Raw genomic sequence first — 22,639 nt, forward strand, 5'->3', positions numbered from 1 at the left:
AAACGCTAACAACATGTTAGGAACCATTAGGAAGCGGATCGATAATAAGGCAGTAAATATCATTATGCCGCTATAGAAATCTACAGTACCCCCACACCTTGAATACTGCGTGCAGTTTTGCTCATCTCACCTCAAAAAAGATATGTTAGAACTGGAAGAAATACAGAGAAGTGTAACAAAAATTATTGGGCGTATGCGACAACTTCTCATATAAGGAGAGATTAAAAAGACAGGGACTTTTCAGCTAGGAAAAGAGACGACTAAGAGGGACTATGATAGAGCTCTATAGACTCATGACTGGTGTAGAGAAAGTCAATAAGGAAGTGTTATTTAGCCCTTCACATATCACAGGAACAAGGGGTCACCCAATGAAATTAATAGGCAGCAGGTTTAAAACAAAAAAAGGAAGCATTTCTTCACACAATGCAGTCAACCTGTGGAACTCATCGCCAGGGAGATGTTGTGAAGGCCAAAAGTATAACTGGGTTCAAAAAAGAATGAGATGAGTTCATGGAGGATAGGTCCATCTCTGGCTATTAGCTAACATGGTCAGGGATGCAACCCTATGATCTGGATGTATCTAAACCTCTGACTGCCAGACGCTGGGGCTGGGACTGTCCAACAGGGGATGGTTCACTTGACAATTGCCTTGTTCTGTTCATTCCCTCTGATGCATCTGGCACCCACCACTGTCAGAAGACAGGATACTGGGTAGATGAACCATTCTTCTGGGGGATCCAGGATAGCCACTCTTATGTTTTATGTTCTTAGCGGATTACATAGAAATTCAGCTTTAGCATCCTGGGAGCATAAGAACCAAGAATGCATTTGTGACACTGGCAGACCAGTCAACCTGTGTATGACCCATAATAACTTAACAAGAGACACTTCTACTGTATCAAGACAGTTCACGTGCATGTGAATTTCAAAGAGATGCATTAGACTAGCAATCATCGACTCATTCAAAAATGAACAATAGATGCTAAGTGTATTTGTCTGTGGTTATCTATACCGGGTTAGAAGTTTCACAATGTAAATAAATTAGCTTGTAGATGCTAATTCCCTTTCATGGCTTAATTGCCTTAATTATGTGTGCAAGGTGTTCAGTTAGCCTTAAAATCAAAGATGTAAGACACTTCAGGAAACCAATCATTTCTACATTATCTTCAGCTTAACTATCTGTGTTATAATGGAAGAACGGCTAATTACCTTATGTGAATGAATGTAACTAGTTTACTGTGTATGCACAGGAAATAGAAGATTATCTTCAAAGCAAAGTACAACAGGCCATCTGCATTGGGGGAAGGTCCTTCTGTGACAATTTCTGTGAGGTAGGCTTGTCAGCCTGGTAGAATAGCTATAAAAGAGAAGGCTCGGGCCTGATCCTATCATCTCTAGACCGTTTAAATGTTGAACAGGGACAGTGTAAGCCATAGGACAGAGATCTTCCAAATAATCATTTGGAAGAACCTGGAAAATGCCTGGAAAAACTAACAGACATTACATCTAAGCTGTCTTTGGATTCTGATCTGTTGGGATGATTCCAGAGAGACTTTTACAAACCAGCAGTTTATTCCATCACTGTTGTGATCCTGAACTATGAACATGGAAAGTCACTTGTCTGGATATTGATCTTTTAACCATTTGTAACTCTTCTTTCTTTTAACAATAAATCTTAGATTTAGTTAAGGATTGGCTGACAGCGTGATATTTGGGGAAGCCCTGAGATTCACATTGACCTGGGGATAAGCATCTGGGACTTTATGATCAGTGAACCCCACATATGGTGAATCAGGTTTCCAGTAACCCCTCACTATATTAGACATAGAATATCAGGGTTGGAAAGGACCTCAGGAGGTCATCTAGTCCAACCCCTGGCTCAAAGCAGGACCAATCCCCAGACAGATTTTTACCCCAGTTCCCTAAATGGTACCCTCAAGTATTGAACTCACAACCTGGGGTTTAGCAGACCAGTGCTCAAACCACTGAGCTATCCCTCCCCTCTCTTCCAAGACAGGGATGTTTAGATGGGAGCCAAAGTCTGGAATGCCAAAAGGGGACCGTGTTTGGCATCTTGTTAACTAGGGTGGAAGCTCTTTTGTTGTTGACTTGGTGAATCTAATGATAGAATAAGCCATCAGTTTGGCGGTTGTCTCCCTCTACTTCTTGCAGTCTGCCTGCAGTGTGGTCACTGCATTGTTGTGTAAACCTCTCTCTCACGGAAGCAGAGGGATGTTAGTCACCTTGCGATCCCAACTGCTGTCCTGGAAGAGTTTTTCATGCATTTGCGTTGAGTGTCAGATCTGATGTAAGCAGGGAAGTCAGCTCAAGGAAGAGTAAGGCTATACTCACTGTGCTATGAACTACCTCTTGATAGGCAGTCAGCAGCTGGGTGCTGGCCTGCAAGGCCCGTTCTCTCTCCCACTCCTTCCCCGAACTGAACCATGTCCTTAGGAGCTGTTGGTAGAGCAGGGGAATGGACAGAGTTAGTACCAGAAAATCCCTCCCAAAAGTTCCTCTTAAACAGGTTTAATTGTCACTAAAATCCCTCTCCAAAGCATCTGACCTCCATGTAGCAAAGGAATTACATGTCTAATGGAAGAGCCCCTTAGATATACAAGTCCCAGGGACCAGATTCACCTCTGGTGATTGAAGCCAAAGGAGTTACATGAGAGATGAATCTGGGCCCGTGTATGTGATGTCTGCTGTAGACTGTCTGATGGGAGCTGTCTAGCACATTGCATGCTGTTTGATGTCTGCTGCTGTGTTCTATTTCCTGGGCAACTTCTCCCACATTGATTGGCAAAATGACAGAGAGAAGCATTTCTTTTTATTAATTTGAATAAGAGCAGAGAAGTCCCCCCAGCCCAGCTCCTTTTATAACTTCATTTTTATACTGAACGTGCATCAAACTCCCCACCCCTCAGCCCTTCACAATATTCTGTTCATGTCTGAGGAACAGGAAGTTTCCTCTGAATGAGTTTCCATACACAGGGCTTAACTCAATATTCATGAATTCCTCTTAGAAGAAGTGATCAGTTTCAACTGGTTCTCTTGGATTTGGCTACTGCAGTGGTGATTTTCTTGCCGCTCCAAGTAGTGTCAATGACACTGTAAGAACTTGGTCCCAATCCAGCCCTGGCATAAAATGGCATAGCTTCTGTGGATTTCAGTGGGGCACATGCCCGCTTATCCCAGGAAGAATTGGGTGCTTTCTCCCTAAAATTCACTCCATTGTGGAAAATTCCTCCACAACTGAAGCTTGACCCCCTAAATCTCTGACTCTTCCCTGCTGTAACACAAGAAACAATCTCCACCACGGTTCAATGGTCTACTCACATCAAACATTTCCTGGAACCAGTCTGCGGTTGGTTCTTCCTCCAGCAAAGTCTCCACTAGCTTGCCAAGGGCTTCCAAGGACCTCACATAGAGTGACTGAAACCAGAAAAGAAGGAGTGAGGCTCAGCACAGATCATTTGTGTGTGTGGGCTGGTGAAAGCTAACTATAACCTTGCAGGTGGGCCATGTGTGACTGCCATCACCCAGTGCCTGCTGGGCAGAAATACAGTGGATGGTGCCGGAGGAGAATTGTTGTCACGTACTTGTATATGCAGAGCATCCTTTGCTGTCCCGTCTTCCTCTTTCATCTTCTCCAAGGGAGGAAGGGGAAATATACTTTTGAAGCACTGACCAAGGAGCTCACGGTTTTCCTCCAGGGTCAGAGATGGTTTGAGCTTGCTGGCAGAAGAAAGATAGAGAGAAAAGTCATGCATTAGACTCAGTACCACCTCCAAGTAAAAGAAATGGGTCCAATGACTAGAGATTGTCCCAATCTAGAACCCCAAGTGCAAACAACCCTTCACTTTGCACCTCTATTAAGTATTGGCTCCTCTAGAAGTAAAGCTAAAACTTCAAATCTCCTTTTAGAGAAACCCACAAGCTTCCTCCCCCCTGCCAGCTAGCCAGACACCTCCCTCCCCATCTGAACTCTGCTCCATTGTACTGCATGCCCCACAACCTCCAATCTTGTGTCTTTCGAGCACAAACCCCCAAATGGACACATTCAAATCCTTAAGAACTAAAGTCCTGCTGGTGAGCAGCATGTGAGCCACAGGGCCACCCAGAGGATTCAGGGGGTCTGGGGTCTTTGGCGATGGGGAATTGCCGCCGAAGGCCCAGCACTTTGGCGGTGGGTCCCGGGGCGGAAGTTCCCCCCGCGGCCGAATTGCTGCTGAAGACCTGGGCCCCCGTGAGAGTTTTCCAGGGCCCCCGGAGTGAAGGACCCCACTCCACGGGCCCTGAAAAACTCTCGTGGGGGCCCCTGCGGGGCCCAGGGCCTGGGGCAAATTGCCCCTCTTGCCCCCCTGGGAGGCCCTGGTGAGCCAAACCCTGCAGGCTTTAGACTGCTCCCAACCTGACACTCATGAATTAACAAATAAGAAGGCATCACAGTGCCAGGAAATATGGCAGAAAATAGCCTACCTCAGATGTCCAATGGCAAGAACTGCCTGGTAGCGAACTGGAGATGCCAGGGAATCCAGTGGTTCCTGTTTAATGAAGTCCTGAAATGCATGAATAGGGACATCAAAAATGGGAAATGGATTTGAAAAGCAGAGAGGCCTTCCTCTCACACCCTGAAACAGGGCTATATGCCAGACCTGGAATAAACAGACAGCGTGCCCAGCAGGCTCTCTGCCTCAGAAATGGGCTGTAGGGCCATCTGCAGGCTAGACAGAGGACAGAAAGAGAACTCACAAGACACAAGCCATTCCTTCCAGTTACAGCCCACAATATATGTTAGCATCCCTGCCAAGCTCAGAGTGGACCCAGCATTCTGGGTGCCATGCAGGTAGCTCATGAGACTGCAGTAGTACAGTCACAGCCAATGGATAAAATATCATCTCCCCAGAAAACCAGTCTCATTACATTACAACAAACTCTCTTGTACTTCAGTCCTCAAAGCTCCTAATCACTCACCAACATGTAGCCAAGGAGCTCCAGTTTGTATGAGAATTCGAACTCTTGGGAGTCTCTGGTCTCCAAGATGGCACAGCTAATCTCCATGACATTCTGGATGAGGGTTAATTTTAGGTTCATGTCCTACATAATCCAGAAGGAGAAACAAGAGGATGTGGATGAGAAACTGAGAGAAGAACCAGAGTCCAGAAGATAAAGATCAGGAATTAAATCTAGCCTCGGGAGAGGAGAGAGGTGTCCCCAGACCCCAGAAGGTAGAGGACCCTGGCTCTGCACCCACCTCAGAAGAAGAGAAAACCCAGGTTCATCAAATAAATCCAGGCCTACTTACACCAGAGCAGCCAGGACTCCTGCTTGATGTAGCAAGGAAACCAAACTCTGTGCAATTTAAACAAGCAACTTGTGTACAGAAAATGCAAGAGCTGAGGGCAGATTATTTAGAATGTACCTTGTTCGCAACAGTGATGCCCAGCACCTGAAAAACGAAATGCAAAACAGCTATTAGCAATGCTGATAATCCCACATAACACACATCCTCAAAATGTCCTGGCTGGTGAATATGGAGCAGAGAGAAATCACTATTGTTAAATCTTCCAAAAGGCAGGAAAGGTATCCAGAGGGGGTGTTTTGCAGAGGTCATTATCAGGGGCCATCCTCTGTAGTATTTGCATTTGTGAACTACTGGAAGATCTCAGTTTGGTTCAACTGTTTTTGGCAATGCCTAAGTGAGAGTCTCAGTTAGACAAGGCAGTACTGAATGGCAAAGTGATGTGGAGAGGTTGCATTGAGATGAGAGTCAGGACCAGCAGTCAGGCACCTGGGGAACAGAAATAACGGAGCACACAGACAAACAAGACGACAGATAAGAGGTAAGGGAAGTAGTGAGCAAATCAACTAAATACAGGCTAGCACTAGACTCTCTTGGGTAGCAAAAGATAGAGCTAGATACACATCCATATGAGGGGAGTTAGATTGTTATTCTGAATAGCCTGAGTGTCACTGCATCTGAATTACTGTGTAGCTGGGGTCTACAGAATTTCAGAAGAATATAGAAAAACTAGAGAAAATACAAAGAAGAGCAACAAAAATGATACAACATGTGACAGCTCACGCTCCATCCATTACAGGTTTAAATTTGAGTTATGTGACACTTATCACGCAAAAGCTCTTACCTGACAACTGGCTCTGTAATGGAGAAGGATGTTCCTTGTGATGTCTGCCTCTACTCGGGAGAGAAGCTGCTCTTTTGGAGCATGGACAGCCACGCTGCTGTAGGTCAGCATCAGGGTGCTGCGAGTCTTGTCTCTTCTCCCATGGTGGTAGTCCTAGACAATCAGAAAGTTCTTCTGATGCCTTTTGCTTTGGAATTCTGATCTGCTGCTGACCGAGGAATTCCTCACAGCAGCAATAGCAGCTTGCACTTGCAAAGCTCTTTTCAGCCAAAGATCTCAAACCACTTGCAAAAAGTATTTAAGCAATATAATAACTGTGAGGCGTGGAGATATTAGTATCTCCATCATTCCCACTAGGTAACTCTGACACAGAGAGCCTAAAATGCTGAACCTACAGCAGTGAAGTACACGGGAGCTTAGTCATTGACACTGGTGGGTACAAGATCAGGCGCTAAATGTCTTGCCTAAGGCTGCACAGTGAGTAAATGGCAGAGCCAGCAGTGGAAGCCCAGAGGCCTAGTCTCCTGCTCTAGCCTCTAGATCAGTGGTTTTCAACCAGAGCTACTTGTGTACCCCTGTGGGTCTGCAGAGGTCTTCCAGGGGGTTTATCAACTCATCTAGCTATTTGCCTAGTTTTACAGCAGACTACTAAGAATGCAAGTACAATATTTATATTCCAGTTGATTTATTTTATAATTATATGGTAAAAATGAGAAAATAAGCAATTTTCAGTAATAATGTGCTATGACACTTTTTAATAATTTTATGCCTGATTTTGTAAGCAAGTAGTTTTTAAGGGAGGTGAAATTTGGGATACACAAGACAAATCAGACTCCTGAAAGGGGTACACTAATCTGGACAAGTTGAGAACCACTGCTCTAAATCACAGGTTCCATAATTGTCATCCGTAGCCCACTGGTGGTCTACCTAAAGCAGGTTGGTTGGCCACATGTTGCTTGCAACACCTCCTCATTTCCAGCTACTAACTGGGATTAAAAAAAATGCTAAAAATACCTTAAATGCTTTTCCATGCAAGCGACTGAGGTAGTTCCCACACATTGTACATGGGAGGGGCGCTCAAGCCATGAGACATCCGATGATAAAAATCATTTGAGAGAACCCCAGCTCCAGAGTGTGCTCCTCTCTGCTTAACTGCAGGCGTCACGTAGAACGCACACACGGGGGGACAATGCTAGCTGAGCAGAGCAGACACTACCCCGGGGCTGCTGCCCCTGCTTTAGAGGGAGAGGAAGTTGGAGAGAAGCCCCTGGCTCCTTTACCTTCAGGCGGCCGATTAACCCAGAAATCTTAACCTTGCTCATTGCAGCCCCAAACTCCTGAAGTGCGTTCAGGGTGAGATCCAAGTGGCTCTCAGCAGAGAGTGCGAGGATGGAAATGACTCCCTGTCACCCAAGAAAAATACTGGTTAGGATCTAACCCACGAGTCCCTTCCTTTCAGCTGAAGGAGTGTAAAGCGCCAGTCAGGCGTCAGACCCGTGGGCAGCGGGGGCTGAGTGAAACAGCAATGAAGAGGATATGAAGCAAAATAGCATCTGTCCCAGGCCAGCTCAGAGCTGAGCCCCACAGGGAGCATTCAGGGGTTACTTGGTAAAGTGGGGAGAGGGACAGGGTCCTCACCTGTCTCTCAGGGGCTTCCATATAATCTGTTGCTTTCAAAAATTGATGAAGCTGGGATTTAACGTGGCCCAGGTCCTGACAAACTGCTAAGGACGTTCCTAGCGCCTTATACAGGAAACTCTGAAAGAAAGAGACCGGCACTGAGATACCAGTAACAGAACGTGCCAGTCAGTACAGACCCAGCTCAGCAACACTCAGGAAAGAACAAGATAGCCAAGTCCAAGCACCCATACTGCAGAAACATCCCATCATCTAGCCCAGCCAGAGAACCAACAATGCAGCACAGACAAGCAGCCTGTCCAAGCAAATATTGGAAGGGCAGGGGGGCAAGAGAGCAGGGAACAAGTAAAAACAAATTTTATATGCAGAATAAAATATAAAGTAATGAAGCCTTGAGAGAAGCCTTATGCAGCCCCCCAATCAGAATTTCAAGGGAAATTAACTAGAAACTAAGCCTTAACAGAGAACAAACCTTCTCACGGGAGGGGCTGGTATAGCTGGCCATCTGCTGGTTCAACTCAAGGCTTATCTGGCTGCTCCAGGCACTGTCGTCTATCATCCCCAGAGATGTTCTTAGGAACTGAGTGTAAAAGAAGAGAGTTAAAGCAGATGGTTAATTGCAAGAATTTGGGGGTTGTTGTGGGGGTTTGTTTGTTTATTTGTTTGGTGTTTTTTTTTCTTCCTTGTTCTCTCTTGTAAACTTTCCAATATTCAGGTGTCATGGGAAGGTTATTTCCCTATTGAGAACTATAAACATCGACAACCCAGATTTCCTTTGCTGTTGTTCTTTAACCTTTGTGTGATGATTCCTCTCAGTCCTCAAATCCAGATGAACAGTGAATTGGAGAATGAGATGGAGCCAAGAAATCTGACCATTGAGGAGTGATTTTATAGTGGATGGAGGATGGGTCTAGTAAACTTTGAGCAAAGGGCCCTGGACTACGAAGGACCAGGCACCTTCTCTGAAGTGCTATGAACCCATTCTGCCACCTCCTGAGGGTCCCCAGGGTTGTGAGGTACCTCACTACCCCTGCCCTTAGCATGAGAAAGCCTTCTCTGTGCCTGCCAGGTGTCAGCTCCTGACTCAGCCAGCCACAGGAAACACAAGCACGCCCTTCTCACCCCATCCAGGTTCCACTCTCCTTCTACAGATAAGCAATCGGTACAGTCCAACCGCCGAGCCCTCTCTGCAGCCCCACAATGTCCAGCCCCTGTTCCACTGGACACTCACAGAATTCATAGGTTTGCTACACATCACCTTACCAGTTTCACCTCAGCATCACCGCTCCATTTCACACACTTAGATACATTTATAGTGAAAACAAGCAGAGTTCAATTGACAAAGATCAGAGAGTTGGGAAGCAGCAAGTAAAATTAATGTAAACAAATGGTTACGTAAAAATAAAATCCTAACACACTTCTAGAGCTTGAACTTAGATAACCAAATATTCCCCTGTCTCACAAAGGATAGCTCCCCCAAATCTCTCTCCCAGCATGAAACACCCAGACCAAAGATCATCCTCCATTCATAAGACAAGGAGCTGTCAGTTCGTCCAATAGATGAAGGATACCTGGGGCCAGATACCTCTGGACCTCCAGATATAGTTCCACGCATCCATTGTCTTCATTTGAAAACAGGGTACCCCCTATTGTTTGCTTGTTTTTCTTGTATCAAATCTCCTCTGGAGACTTCACAATCACTTGATTAGAATTTTCCTCTGTTGATTAGCATCCACTGTGAATAATTACTCACAGGCAGATAAGCGTCTCCTGCCTGAAAGAAACTTGTTTATCACTTTCTGGTGACCAGCCCGAACTCACAGACCTTAAAAGCATCAATTTCAGTATAGAACCATAGCACCTTATATATTATCCATCCAATCACTGTGCAATGCTTATGATGAGCCGTGTGACACAGGTATCCAGTAAAGGCTTTACATGACACCCTTTGATTATATAGAGATCAGATCCAGGGAATCCTGGGAATAAAAGGTAATAATTGGAGATGTACCAATCTCCTAGAACTGGAAGGGACCTGGAAAGGTCATTGAGTCCAGCCCCCTGCCTTCACTAGCAGGACCAATTTTTGCCCCAGACCCCTAAGTGGCCCCCTCAAGGATTGAACTCACAACCCTGTGTTTAGCAGGCCATGCTCAAACCACTGAGCTATCCCTCCCCAATCCTGTAGCCTAAGTCAGTGGACACCCAAAGGACCAGGAGTCACACCCTCATCTCCCATTGAAGTCAGCCAGAGGTTAGTAACTTTCAGCACTTTGCTGTTTCAGGCCCTAATTTTGAACAGCAGCCAGGAAATCTCAGAAACCTCACAAGAAAACCTAATCTTAGTTGATTTTTTAGCCCAAAGAATTTCAAAGGAGGCTGGATCTGGAATGGGGAACTCCAGAGTGTAATCCAACCCCAAATGGAACTGCAAACCTTCTGGGGCGTATTTGTCACTAGGTCCCTTCCTTTCATTTTCAGCACTCGCCATCAAAGTGTTCCTTGTCTGGATTTACACGAGGCTGCAAAGAGCTCTTTCTGAGCAGAAAGGCTTCTCCCTGAGATACAGTCACCAAACCCTGTCTTGTCTCTTTTCCTTTTGGGGTTTCTCACAGCAAATTTTCTTTTGAGTGGCAAAGAGAAAAAAAGAATCCTTTCTATGTCCCCCAGTGGTGCATTAGCACCATGAGCATGCTGGTTTTCTGGTTATGTTGTGTGTTGTTCCCAGTGGTAACGCAGAGTTATTTATAACTAGCGCTGGTTGAACAATGGTAAGTCCATTTCACAAAGCAAGTGGGAGTTTTTTGTTTTCTTGATTTTTCAACACACACATGAAAAGTGAAAGAAACAAAAATATTTTGCTTTTCAAAATAAAAAATGACCATTATTCAGTTCTTTGTTTTCCCCCTTTCCTTCCCTTTATCCCTCGTCCCCAGGCCTTTCCTCCCCTCTTCCACTTTGTGACTGAAAAAGCCGGGGCGGGGGGAGGGGAGGCAGGGGGAAGGAGACAAACAGGAAAGCAAATGAAAAAAACCCCCAAAAAATCAACTTCAGTTAAAAAAAAACCTGAACATTTTCCAGTTGGGTTGGGTTTTGTTTTGTTTTGTGTTAAAAAAAAAATTTTGAAAGTGTCCCATGAAAATAAAAAAGGCCAGTTTTCACTGAACAAAAGTTGCAAATGAAATGGTTTGACCAGCTCTGCTTAGAATGAATAGTTTATCATTAATATTTTCCCCAGCTGATACATTTGGAGGGGGGAGGGAGGGCTGTGACAATACAGCTGAAAGCCATCTTGTACCTGAAGCAGCATGTGCTCCCACTGCACGTGGTCCAGGGAATTCTCTGTGTTTCCTATGAAGCAGGAGGCAAAACAATAATGTCAGCTAGGTTAGCAAGAAGAGTCGTCCCAGGAATCTCCTTTGCAATCAGTCCTTCGAAAACCCCTGCTCTGCCAAGCTGTAACATGCCTGCGCTTTCAAGGCTAAATGGGACCTACGCCAACGTTCTTTGTTGGACCCACAGAAAGTATCATGTTATGTACCCTGCTGGCATTTCTATTCAGGGTCAGTCAACCCACCAGGAGTGAGATGCTGAGCACTCCCAATTCCTTTTGACTTTAATGGGAGCTGAGGGTACTTAGCATCTCAGAAAACTGTTCAGCACATCAGAAGACTGGGTTTAATGTGAATACAAACTTTTCCTGCATAATAAAAGATTCTGGACTTGATCCTAACTTGATGTAAATCGGTGTAGCTTCACTGAAGTCAATGGAATTATACTGATTTACATCAGCTGAGAATCTGGCCCCGTTTCTGAATGTCCAGCTCTAACCTACCCTTCTTTAATGTCGGCACAAGGCAGTACTGGGGACTCTGTACAGCAACAACTAGGGAAGATACAGCTCATTTTTAAAATCTTTTTTTGACTATCAAACCCACTTGAACATTGTGGGGTCTGACCTTCATCAGAAACATATCGGGTTTGTGCTCCACGTAGGGTCTGTCATACTCCACAGAGACTACACTGGCACAACCACGTCATTGGAGTTCTGCTGGCATAACCCCATAGTGTAGATGCAGCTACACTGACTGAGGAGGTCAATAGATTCATACCACTGTAAAATTGCTGAAAGACATTATTAGGCCCATAATACCTAGAGTCTACATGGGCACCCACTTGGCCAACCTAGCTTTTATGGCTCAGGCTTCCTTACAGAAAGAAAAACTCTGGGTTTTTAATTGAATCACCCTTGAAAGTAAACATGGGGTTTAATTTTCAGAAACATTCAGTTTGCAAAATCAGACTATATATGGAACCCCAAAATATTTCACTAACCTCCAACTTCATGTGTAATTCACCTTCCCAAACATTAACCTAGCAAAGGTGTGGGGGGAACTGCTGTAAAATTTCCATTCAGCTGAAACCTTCCTGGCCTGATTCTGCCCGGATTGAATTGGCTTCAGTGGTTTAACTCTAGATTTAGCCCAGTGGTTCACAGTTATCCAGATGAAGGAAAAGTGAGGGCCTAGAAGCCCAATTTCAATTCCCCACTGTTCCCACATACTGCAACAGGAATGGCACAACACGTGTCGATACGAAGCTGCATTTTCTGGCTTCCCTTCTATGCTCCATGGACCGCACTCCTCCTAACTAGCACTTTACCTTCAATGTACTGCAGCAGAGATGGGATCTTTACTTCCCACATCTCACCCACTGCTACATGGATATTTTGGTGCAGGGCCTGTAGTAACTGCAAGGCAGCACATCCGTGTCCTTCTCCTGCATAAGGGGACGAGGCTACTACCTGTCAGCGAGAGAGAAGAACAGGCTAAGTTTGGTCAGCACAATACCAGTGTGGTCCTGAAGGAGGGAATAGTTCAGACTCTCTCATTGTGGAGACCATACAACAGAGTTGTTGATTCTACTGCAGTGCCTTCCTGAAGAAGAAAGCATTCTAGCTAGTACGAGGATGCAGAACAGTGCATCTCAGGAGAGGGCAGAGACAGAGAGATCCAAATCATACACATTCCTCAGCCTGTCTACAAGCATCTAGCTAGAAAACCCATTTTTATAGTTAACTGTCCCACTTCACATTCCACAGAAAACCTATTCTCATGGTCTACTCACCAGGAGTCGTGCCAGCAGCCCCTGGGGTGTAGGGAGTTTCACTAGGGAAAGAAAGAGAATATCATGAATTCTGCCAGACTTTCAGAGAGTCCTGCTGATGTTATTCACCTAGCCATTTCCAACGTGCCCACCAATGTTGAATGCAGCTGATCATAATTTGCATTTCCATAGTGCTTTCAGTCTGAGCTTCTCAAAATGCTTTACAGCCATGAATGAATTCCATCTCACAGCACCTCTAGGAGATTGCCATTAATTACTCCTTCATTTCACAAGTGGGGAAGCTGAGAGAGAAAGATCAGGTGATTTCCCCAAGGTCACATCAGAATTTTGGTGGCAAGCTGGGAACAGAACCCACATTTCCTAGCTCCATCCCATGGCCATGTTGTAATCACAAGACCATCCCTCATTTTAGCCTTCTCATTGCAGATGAGAGAACTGGAGCAGACTGAACCTGTTCATTGCGTAGTGTGCCTGGAGAGAATAAATGAAAGAGTTTCTGTTATAAACCTGGTCCACCGTAGTCAAGGCAAGCAGCTTCTTTTCCTTCCTGCTGCTTTTTCTCAGCCAGCTCCCTAAGGCATCTGCAGAGAGTCTTCAAAGTACCAGTGTACTGAACTGGCACCACATATTCGAGAAGCCTTGGCCATAACACCTGCAGAGAAGAGCGAGACTGTTCAGTACGCAGCTATTTCCATCCCCCCACCTCCAATATCCTGCTGTCGGAATCCCTCCCTCTCATGTAGCTTGTAGCTTAGCCCCCTGGGGGACCTAAGGGGCAGTTGCACTCAGACAGTGGAAAGAATGAAGAGAAGATCTCTGCAACATGATTCCTTCCAGTTCAGTTGCTTTCTATCTTTTCTCTAATGTGAACCACTTACTCCATGATGAAGGGGTCACATCCCTGACATGAATCTGACATGCTGTTCCTCCATTATGCTGACTGTGCAAAAAGCTTCCTTGTGGGGAGGTACAAGGAAGATAAGGAAGAACGTCCCTATTTCAAGAAGCAGTAGCAACAGGTCACTTACTTGGGTCATTCCAGTGACCGAGGTGTCCAGACATTGCAGGATGTCAGTGCACAGGGTTTGGATCGTGTTTTCTTCCGGAATAGCCTGGGTGAGAAGTGTTGTACCCTGCTGTGAGACAGCTCTATAGAACTTATTAGCTAGTAGCAAGACACTGGCTAGAGAATCAGTGTCCTTCTCTTACAAAGCCATCATGAACATTGACCTATGCCTGCTTTTATATTGCACTGGAAGTGCACAAACATCTGAAGGGAAGAGAATAATGGAAACTCTTAACTGGTGGGTCAGATTCCAGGCTTAGGAAAACCCTAAAGTGAAGGGAATGATTCTCTGAACACAAGAGTTTCCCCAACAGGGTTAATTTTCTTTAAATTTGAAAAACTGTTTCATCTTTTTATCTCTGAGGAAAAACATTCAGACTCTGCCCAGTGGAAATCAATATGCAGAACCAGGGGGATCCACTCTGTTTGTTCTGATGCTCCAACCAGCTTGGTCATTCTGGGTGTAGTGAGTGTGATTCTATCAACGGGCCTAATTCTGCTCTTACTTACACTGGACTAAATATTGATTGACTCTACTGATTTCAGTGTAAAGGAGAGCAAAACTGGCCCGAGGAGAAAAAGCAGCCTTCCTTAAGATGGATGTGTGTGTCCGCGTGTGTGTGAAAAAAAGGCCCTTGGAGAGTATTGTCACAAGCTCCAACTTTGTAGAAAAGGGGCCAGGCAGAGCTAAGATCTTCAACAACTTACTGTAAAGTTGAACTGTTTATGTTAATACAGATCATGGATCCAATCATGGAGCACAAAGTTTCTGGAGCCTCTGGCTGTGTCCATGGATAGAAATACGGATTGAAGACATTTTTAAACTAGTACATGTAGATTAGAGCATGTAGTGAGGGAAATATGCAGCAAGCTTTTCCAGGCTCTTGACAGTCTGGGATGCAACCTGCATAACCTCGGTATTTTGCTGATAGTTTATGTTTGCTTCAACAGCCACAGAATTGGGCACCATTATGTTCTCTGGAGAGTCTATTGAAAACAAAGAGATGTGCTTTCTTGTACAAGAACATTTCACTGAAAAATGGTGTTTTCAGAATTTTCAATGACTCATCAGAGGGTTGAGGAACCTAGATGACTCTGTTAGATGTAAATACCCAGTGTGAGAGTCTGATCTGTTACACTAGTATAAATCCAGAGTAACGCCACTAAAGTCAGTGGAGTTACCTTGACTTTACACCAATATAACTGATCAGATTCTGGCTCTAATCCTTCAGTCCAGTTGTCCTTGAGTCAAAACTCCCACTGAAGGCAAGGGGAGCAGTCAGCATGCAAGAATGGTAGGACCGAGTCTTAAGTGTTAAGAAGTCTCCTTACCAGTTTGCTGGTGGACACACTGAACTCCGTGAAAACATGTGCGACCATATCCCAAGCTGCACAGTTCTCCACACTTTGTAAGCTGAGCAGCCTCTGGATGAAATGAAGAACTGCCTTCCTCACCTGCAAGGGTAGAGATGACACACATGAGTTATTGTTATCCCTTCTGCCTGAGATAGGAGATAGGATATGAGAGTCCTTATGCTTTTGATTTGATCTCCTTGGCTTATAAACATGGATCCATTTAAACACAGGCAGGAGAATGACATGCCTTCTCTAGTCTGCAATCTCTCCTCTGGATCTGAATGAAAGCTCCACCCAGATGTCCATTCATCCCATATCATTGAAAAAAAAATTGAAATATTTCACTGCTCCACACACAATCTTACCGTAGCATTCTGATCACTGAAAGTAGATTTCACTGCCTTCACAATCAGACACTTTTTCGGTCTTGTCTCGGGCACTGAAAGATAAGGAGAGGTGTACAGTACTTCTTTGTTCCACACACTCACTTTCCACATTGGAATGAATCCTGGATTTCAAAAGGCCCTATTTAAGAATAGTCCCAAGCTTCTCTCATACACACAATCAATGGGGAAAACATAGGACCAGACTCTGGTCTGAGTTACACTAGTGTAAATCTAAAGTAATTCCAGTTCTATAAATAGTGCCATCATGCTGCCATGATGGAAATAGTATAAAAGAATTAGATAGACTGAGGTCAATCTGTGTTTACACAGTATAACAGAACTCAGAATCTAGTCTATAGTGTCTAATACTGACGATTATCGAGTCAGGGGTATTATTTTATTTTTGATTATTGTTAATGTGCATTAGCCCCAAGTCAACTTCTGTATCTGAAGTTGAAAAATATCTTGGGCTATATTCAGCACTTAGTTGAACCTGTTGATTTCTGTGTGGCCATAGGGGGGTAACTTAGGGCAGCATTTTGCCCCTTAGTGGATATCCAGACCACTGGTGACTGTGTGTTATAGAGATTCTGTGCCCCATTTGCAGAGGTGATGAGTCTGTTACAGCCCTGCCGGGCCTACAAAGCCTTGGTTCTTTAGCTCAATCTATAGTAGCTCATGCTTTTAGCTTTGGATCAGGACTGGCTTTAGGCCGATTCCCCTGATTCTCCTGAATCGGGCCCCGTGCCTGACAGGGCCCCGCACATAACAGGACCCCGCGCCCAGTGGCCTTTTAAATTTTTACTCACCCAGCAGCGCTATGGGTCTTCGGCCGCACTTCAGCGGTGGGTCCTTCACTCGCTCCGGGTCTTCGGCAGCACGTGAAGGACCCACTGCTGAAGTTCCACAGAAGACTCAGAGCGAGTGAAGGACCCGCCGCCGAAGTGCAGCCGAAGTCTCAGGGCACCGCCCGGTGAGTACAAGCCCCACAAATCAGGCCCCGCACTTCCTAAAGCCGGCCCTGCCCTGGACGTCCCCAACTCAACCCTCAGCATGTCGGCCAAGAGGGCAGCTGGCACAGTTGCTCCTGTGTTACTTACAGTCAGCATCAACAATAGCTCTGAGCAGCTTCAAAGAGGTCACACGAACAGCCTCATTCTTAATCTTCAGCTGCGAGTTCAGAAATGCTATCAGATCCTCCGGAGAAGAACGGGCTGCAAGGGAAGAAATCACGTCCTCACTGATGACAGAACTCTTATTGTTACCAGACCTTACAAAGGTAAGGAAGTTACAAGGAAACTACTGTGTAACTCAAGAGTCTCTTCTCCTTACCTAGTTGAACTATACAATGGACCAGCTCTGTGTGATTTTCCATGCTGAGCGGCCTAGCTTGAGAACAGATCTGTGGGAAGAAGGGAAATGGTCAAATTAAAACTAATCAGAAGCAATTGAAAAGAAAACATTCAATTAATTTCTAAGCTTCCACTTCCTACTTGTCCAACTAGAGGTCTGAACCCCAGGTGGATGGTACTGAACGCACAGCAAGAATCAAACACAATGTCCAAGACATTAGATGAGAGAAGCTGAAGTGTTTTGAACAGCAGAGCTCATCGAATCAAGACACAGCCACAGTGTTTACTGTACAACTCTGACTGCCCCTGATAATCGGCTTATGGTAAAATTGCTTTACAAACTGATCTGGATATTAGCCAAGAAAATGAGACCTCTACCTGCTTACTCTTGAGCCTGCAGAAATCAGTAAGACATGAGGCGGTCCCCAGGCTCTGCACTATCATTCCATAGATTTTGATTGTTAATATGCTTCAGATCTGCTGTGCCTAAGCTCAAGGGATCCAAGCAAAACCACCCCTCACCTGGTTATGCAGAGCACTGCAGATGGCTTGAAACTTCCCGTCAGGGAGAGGGATCTTATATTCACCAGAGACCTCCAAGAGCTGGCTCAGACTCTGCAACAGAGGGTGAAAGTCAGATGGTGGCACACACAGGAGCAATATGTAGTGACTGAAGCAGATTCAGGGGATTCGTGGATTCCAAGGCCGGAACAGATTATTGCCATCATCTAGTCTGACCACCGGTATAACACAGGCCACAGACCTTGCCCAGAATAATTCCCAGAGCAGAGTTTTTAGAAAAACATCCCAATCTTGATTTTAAAACGGTCAGTGAGGGAGAATCTGCCTCGGACCTTGGTAAATGGTTCTAATGGTTAATTATCTCACCATTAAAAATGGATGCCCAATTTCCAGTCTGAATATGTCGTGCTTCAGTTTCTAGCCATTGGATCAAGTTACACCTTTCTCTGCTAGACTGAAGAGCCCGTTATAAAACATGACTCCCTCATGTAAGATATTATAGACTGTCATGAAGTCACCCTGTCACAGGATAGGTCCACCCTGTCAGGTGGTACCAGGTTGTGGAGGAACTGAAGTAGATCTAGGGCGGCCCAGCTGGCCTAGTCTCCCTAGCCACCGCAGCAGTCCTGACTCCTAGGGCAGCATAGCCTAATGGTTGGGATCAGCGCAGCAGCCCTTCAGTGAGGGTCCACGGCCCAACAGCCTGAGTCTGTAGGGCTCCCCTTCTAGGTATGGCAGTGCGGCCTAGTGGCCAAAGTCAATGGAACCACCCTTGGCAGCAGAGCAATGCGGCCTAGTGGCCAGAGTCATTAGAACCACCTTTTGCAGCAGGGAAGTGTTGCCTAGTGGCCAGCCCTTCTCCATTGGGTCCTATGTATTCCACAGGTCCCAGCCCAGGGCCCAGTCTTGCCGCAGAGGTATCTGCCACCAAATCAGCGGGGATCCTTCCAAAGTCAAAGCCCGGTGCCTCAACTGGATCAGTGCTTAGTCTACCTAGGCTACTTCCCACTCAGGGATTCTGTGGTCTCTCCTCCATCTCTGGCATTGGGCGGTTGGGGGTCGGTTGCAGCCACAGTCTGGCTGGCCTCTGAATCCTGGAGCACTGGCAGTTTCTCTGCAGGAGCCTGCAGTGTACCCAGGGCCGGCGCTTCCATTTAGGCGAGCTAGGCAGTCGCCTAGGGCGCCAGGATTTGGGGTGGGGGGGCAGCATTTCGCCGGGAGGGTGGCAGGCGGCTCTGGTGGACCTCCCGTAGGCGTGCTGCGGAGGGTCCGCTGGTCCCGCGGCTCCAGTGGAGCATCTGCAGGCACACCTGCGGGAGGTCCACCGGAGCCGCGGGACCGGCGGTGAAATGGGTAGAGCCGGCCCTGCGCCTAGGGCACCAAAAACCCTGGCACCGCTCCTGAATGCACCTCTGCTCTCTTTGGCAGCCAGCCCAGACTGAGCTGAGTGGCTCTCTTTTATATCCTGGTTCCAGCTGAAGCATGCCCAGCAGAGATGAGGGGCCATGGCCTTCTTGACCCATAAAGTATGATTAACCCATGTTGAACCAATGTAGGGTAGGTAAACCCAATCACGCACCCTTTTACTTTCTGTTTGTTAAACTAAATAGATTGAGTTCCTTGATTCTACCACTGTAAGGCATGTTTTCTAATCCTTTAATCACTGTGGCTCTTCTCTCAATCTCCTCTCCAATTTATCCACACCCTTTTTGAGTTGTGGGCACTAGAACTGGACACTGTATTCCAACAGTAGTCACACAAGTGCCAGATTTAGAGATAAAATAACCACTGTACTCCTCCTTGAGATTCCCCTTTTTATGCTTTTCAGCTTTTTTGGCCACAGCATGAGCTCGTGTTCAGCTGATTATTCATCATGATCCCCACAATCTTTTTCAGAGTCACTGCTTCCCAGACAGCATCCCCCATCATGTATGTATGGCCTAAATTCTTTGTGCCTAGATGCTCACATTTACATTCAGCCATATTTAAATGCACTTTTGTTTGCACCCAGTTTACCAAGTGATCTAGATCTCTGTGAATCTGTCCTCTCCATTTTTTACCACTTCCCAATTTTTATCTCATCTCCCAACTTTATCAGAGATGTTTTTATGTCCTCTGCCAGGTTATTGATAAAAAAGGTGACAATCGAATTCCTTCCTGCATCTAAACACTTTTCTCCTTTGCTGCTTCAAGCTTCCAGAATGTCTCTGATGCCATCTACAGATTTTACTATATTGAAGCAGTTCTGTAGTGCTCTGATGCTATCAAACAAGTCCATCATGCGTTGGTTCCCTCCAAATCATGGGTATTTCAACCCCAAAAGTGACCACATACTGTACCAGAAAGCTTCAACCAACAGAGATGGTGAGTAAATATCACTACCAAGAAGTTATAGCTGTCTCGTGAGTTCATTTACAACAGTGTAGCCGCACTGAAGACAGAATATGGCCCCTTAATTCTTGCTCATGTGGTACTCAGGGTAGATGAAATAGAGAGAGAAGGGGAGTGAGACAATATCTTTAATTAGATTATCTCACCCACCTTGGCGCTGTTGGGACCAACATGGCTACAACAACACTGCATAGAACGGGAGGTGAAATAGACAGGCAATGCTTTTAGATCCATCTAGTTACATAATCCAAAGCAATCACCCTCAAGCCTCCTTAGTATTAATTTTCAGCCATTGACCATTGGCTTGGTACTGACCAGAGACAACATATGGCAGACCATGCTCTGAGGAGCTTATGAACTAAAAGAGAGACGCAGAGTTGACAGGATGTACTGGGAAATCATGAGGGAGGATCTTGTTGGGGAGGGGGGCAGGTGTTTTGTTTTTTATTTCCTTATCATCCTCCCCAGGAAACAGAGGATGCTTTTCATAAGAGGCATTTACCTACAAATCTTCTTGCCTGGCTCACCATGTGTATAAACCCAGAACTCGTGTGGATATTTATTTTCTAACAAGTCACTGTCTCAACCAGGAAACCCCACTGGCAGCAAATTCCTTGTGCAGTTCATACATGCACACACATAGACAGTTACCTTAAGGAGTGGTACCTCACCTTGGTGACGTGAAAAACATCAGTGTTTTCGTTATATTGCTCAAGGAGCCATGAGAGGTGTTCAAATATCTGATCTTGATACTCCTCTTTGTGTAGCAGGAGGCTCATCATGGGACCAAGGGCTTTGATGATAGCCTGCTTGAGCTGCATAGATGAGACACAGAATTTATGTTCCTACTAATTCATTCAGTATCATCCAATGGGCACACCTTTTCTACTTCCAATGCCTGCAACTTCCCTTGTTCCACTGTAGGAATGGGCCTATCTCAATATTTCCTGGTAAAGAACCGGGACTCGTAGGGTTGGTTTCAGGATTATATCCTAATGCACCTCACAACTATACCAGGTAAAATATTCCCCAGATTAGTATGCATTCTAGGCCAACTCATCCCTGCTGGAACTCCACTGGGGCTGAATGGAGGAATTAATTTAAGCCACTATCCCATGTTTATCTGCACGTTAGGTGCATAAAACTAGAATCCATGTACACTGTGTACTGACAGAATTTCCATGATGTGGTGACATTATAAATGTTTGGGTTTTAGATGTTTTACATGACACTCTGTTCCATCCAAAAGGACCTACCACTAAATGCCATCATCACAATGAGTGTCAGACACATAGAATTTAACGTTACAATTTCTGCTAAAGGTTTAGAGAACCAGCAATTCTCACCTCCGGCTCCTCACAGGTCAGCCAGTTGCTGGTCACATGAGTGTAGACGGGAAGAAAATGATTGCAGAGTCGCAATTGGCCCACTTTGGGGAATGAGCACTTTTCCCAGTTAGCCAAAAAGAGACGTACTGCCCTTGACCATTGTTCCAGAACTGCATGGACGGAGAGAAGACAGGCAATGTGAAAAGGACACATTAGTAACGAGGAGAAGTTGCTTTATCCATGAAGACACCCAGGCCAAAAGTTTACTACAATTCCATGGCAGCTACTGCTCTGTTCAGGACTAGACGCTGAAATCCAACATCAATTCTGAGCTATTTCTCTTCCCCCCATTCCGTGTCTTGTTTCTCAAAAGGCTTTTTAATTTGCAGATCTCTCAATCTTTTTTCAATTACCAGCATCTGAAGACAATTTTTTCTCCCTTCCTTGTTACCTCTTAATTAGAGCTGCTTGAAAAAACAGTTTAAATTAAATTACAAATCTTTACTGATGGTGATTTTTTCTTTCAAAATTGCAAAGTTTAAAAATCATTTCTATTTTTCAAAAATCAAAAAAATCCAGCCACCTCTTTAGATACTCAGAAACACTGGATGCACACTTCCTGATCAGACTTGTCACTGACATTTTTCACATTTGTTTTTCATCAAATTTGGGGGAAAAATTATGGAAAATATAATTAAAAATCAAAATATTTCAGCAAGCTCTCCTCTGAACGACTCGTGTCCTCTGCAGTTATTGTTTATTTAACTCTAACACTGGATGATTTTATCTCGAGTTACAGTTTGTCTGAAAGATGTTCAGTGCCCCTAACTGCCATTGGCTTTACTGGGATTTGAAGGTAGTGGGGAGCACTTTGCCCTAAAGGTAGGTGTATCTAGTGTCCTTGCTAAGAAGAATTAGGGCCCAATCCTGTTGTCTATGAAGTCGATGGCAAAATTCCCATTTACCTCAAAGGCACAGGATTAACCCCTTACTGAGCATCACCTGAAAAGCAAAGGAAGAGAGAAGTGGAGAGGAAGAGAAGACAGAGAAAGAGGGTGAAAGGAGATGATGATAAAGAAACTAAGAGGAGAGAATGGGTGAAGGAGTGGGAAATGGGATTTTTAAATGTACAGTATTGAAATCTGTTCCCTTCACCTCCTCCCCCAGGAGACTGCCGGCAGATGGGCAGCTTTAGCCTTTGTGTCTGTTTATTTTAAATTATATCCATGAGTCATAAAGGGCTTGAACTTACAAATGCTCAGTGCCTCCTGCAAAGTACAGAGCACTCTCAACTTCACTGAGTGCTGCGGGAGCCAAGGAACGC

General features: G+C 45.2%; 1 protein-coding gene across 1 annotated transcript in view; it reads right to left on the reverse strand.

Moving 5' to 3' along the window:
• Positions 1-22,639, reverse strand: part of LOC123353813 (maestro heat-like repeat-containing protein family member 2B) — a 51,781-nt gene that overhangs the window by 23,509 nt on the left and 5,633 nt on the right. The window contains exons 5-26 of the mRNA XM_044995226.1: positions 21,334-21,485; positions 20,659-20,802; positions 17,597-17,689; positions 17,055-17,124; positions 16,823-16,936; positions 15,702-15,775; positions 15,313-15,435; positions 13,943-14,026; positions 13,422-13,566; positions 12,915-12,955; positions 12,450-12,591; positions 11,086-11,138; positions 8,260-8,367; positions 7,788-7,907; positions 7,430-7,552; positions 6,150-6,302; positions 5,426-5,452; positions 4,978-5,100; positions 4,483-4,562; positions 3,603-3,738; positions 3,340-3,435; positions 2,353-2,457 (exon numbers count right to left, since the gene is read on the reverse strand). Coding sequence (XP_044851161.1) covers positions 2,353-2,457; positions 3,340-3,435; positions 3,603-3,738; positions 4,483-4,562; positions 4,978-5,100; positions 5,426-5,452; positions 6,150-6,302; positions 7,430-7,552; positions 7,788-7,907; positions 8,260-8,367; positions 11,086-11,138; positions 12,450-12,591; positions 12,915-12,955; positions 13,422-13,566; positions 13,943-14,026; positions 15,313-15,435; positions 15,702-15,775; positions 16,823-16,936; positions 17,055-17,124; positions 17,597-17,689; positions 20,659-20,802; positions 21,334-21,485 — 2,306 coding nt within the window. The remainder of the gene's footprint in view (positions 1-2,352; positions 2,458-3,339; positions 3,436-3,602; positions 3,739-4,482; positions 4,563-4,977; positions 5,101-5,425; positions 5,453-6,149; positions 6,303-7,429; positions 7,553-7,787; positions 7,908-8,259; positions 8,368-11,085; positions 11,139-12,449; positions 12,592-12,914; positions 12,956-13,421; positions 13,567-13,942; positions 14,027-15,312; positions 15,436-15,701; positions 15,776-16,822; positions 16,937-17,054; positions 17,125-17,596; positions 17,690-20,658; positions 20,803-21,333; positions 21,486-22,639) is intronic.

Source organism: Mauremys mutica, chromosome 20 (genome assembly GCF_020497125.1).
Source record: "Mauremys mutica isolate MM-2020 ecotype Southern chromosome 20, ASM2049712v1, whole genome shotgun sequence".
In the NCBI taxonomy this organism is placed as follows: domain Eukaryota; kingdom Metazoa; phylum Chordata; order Testudines; family Geoemydidae; genus Mauremys; species Mauremys mutica.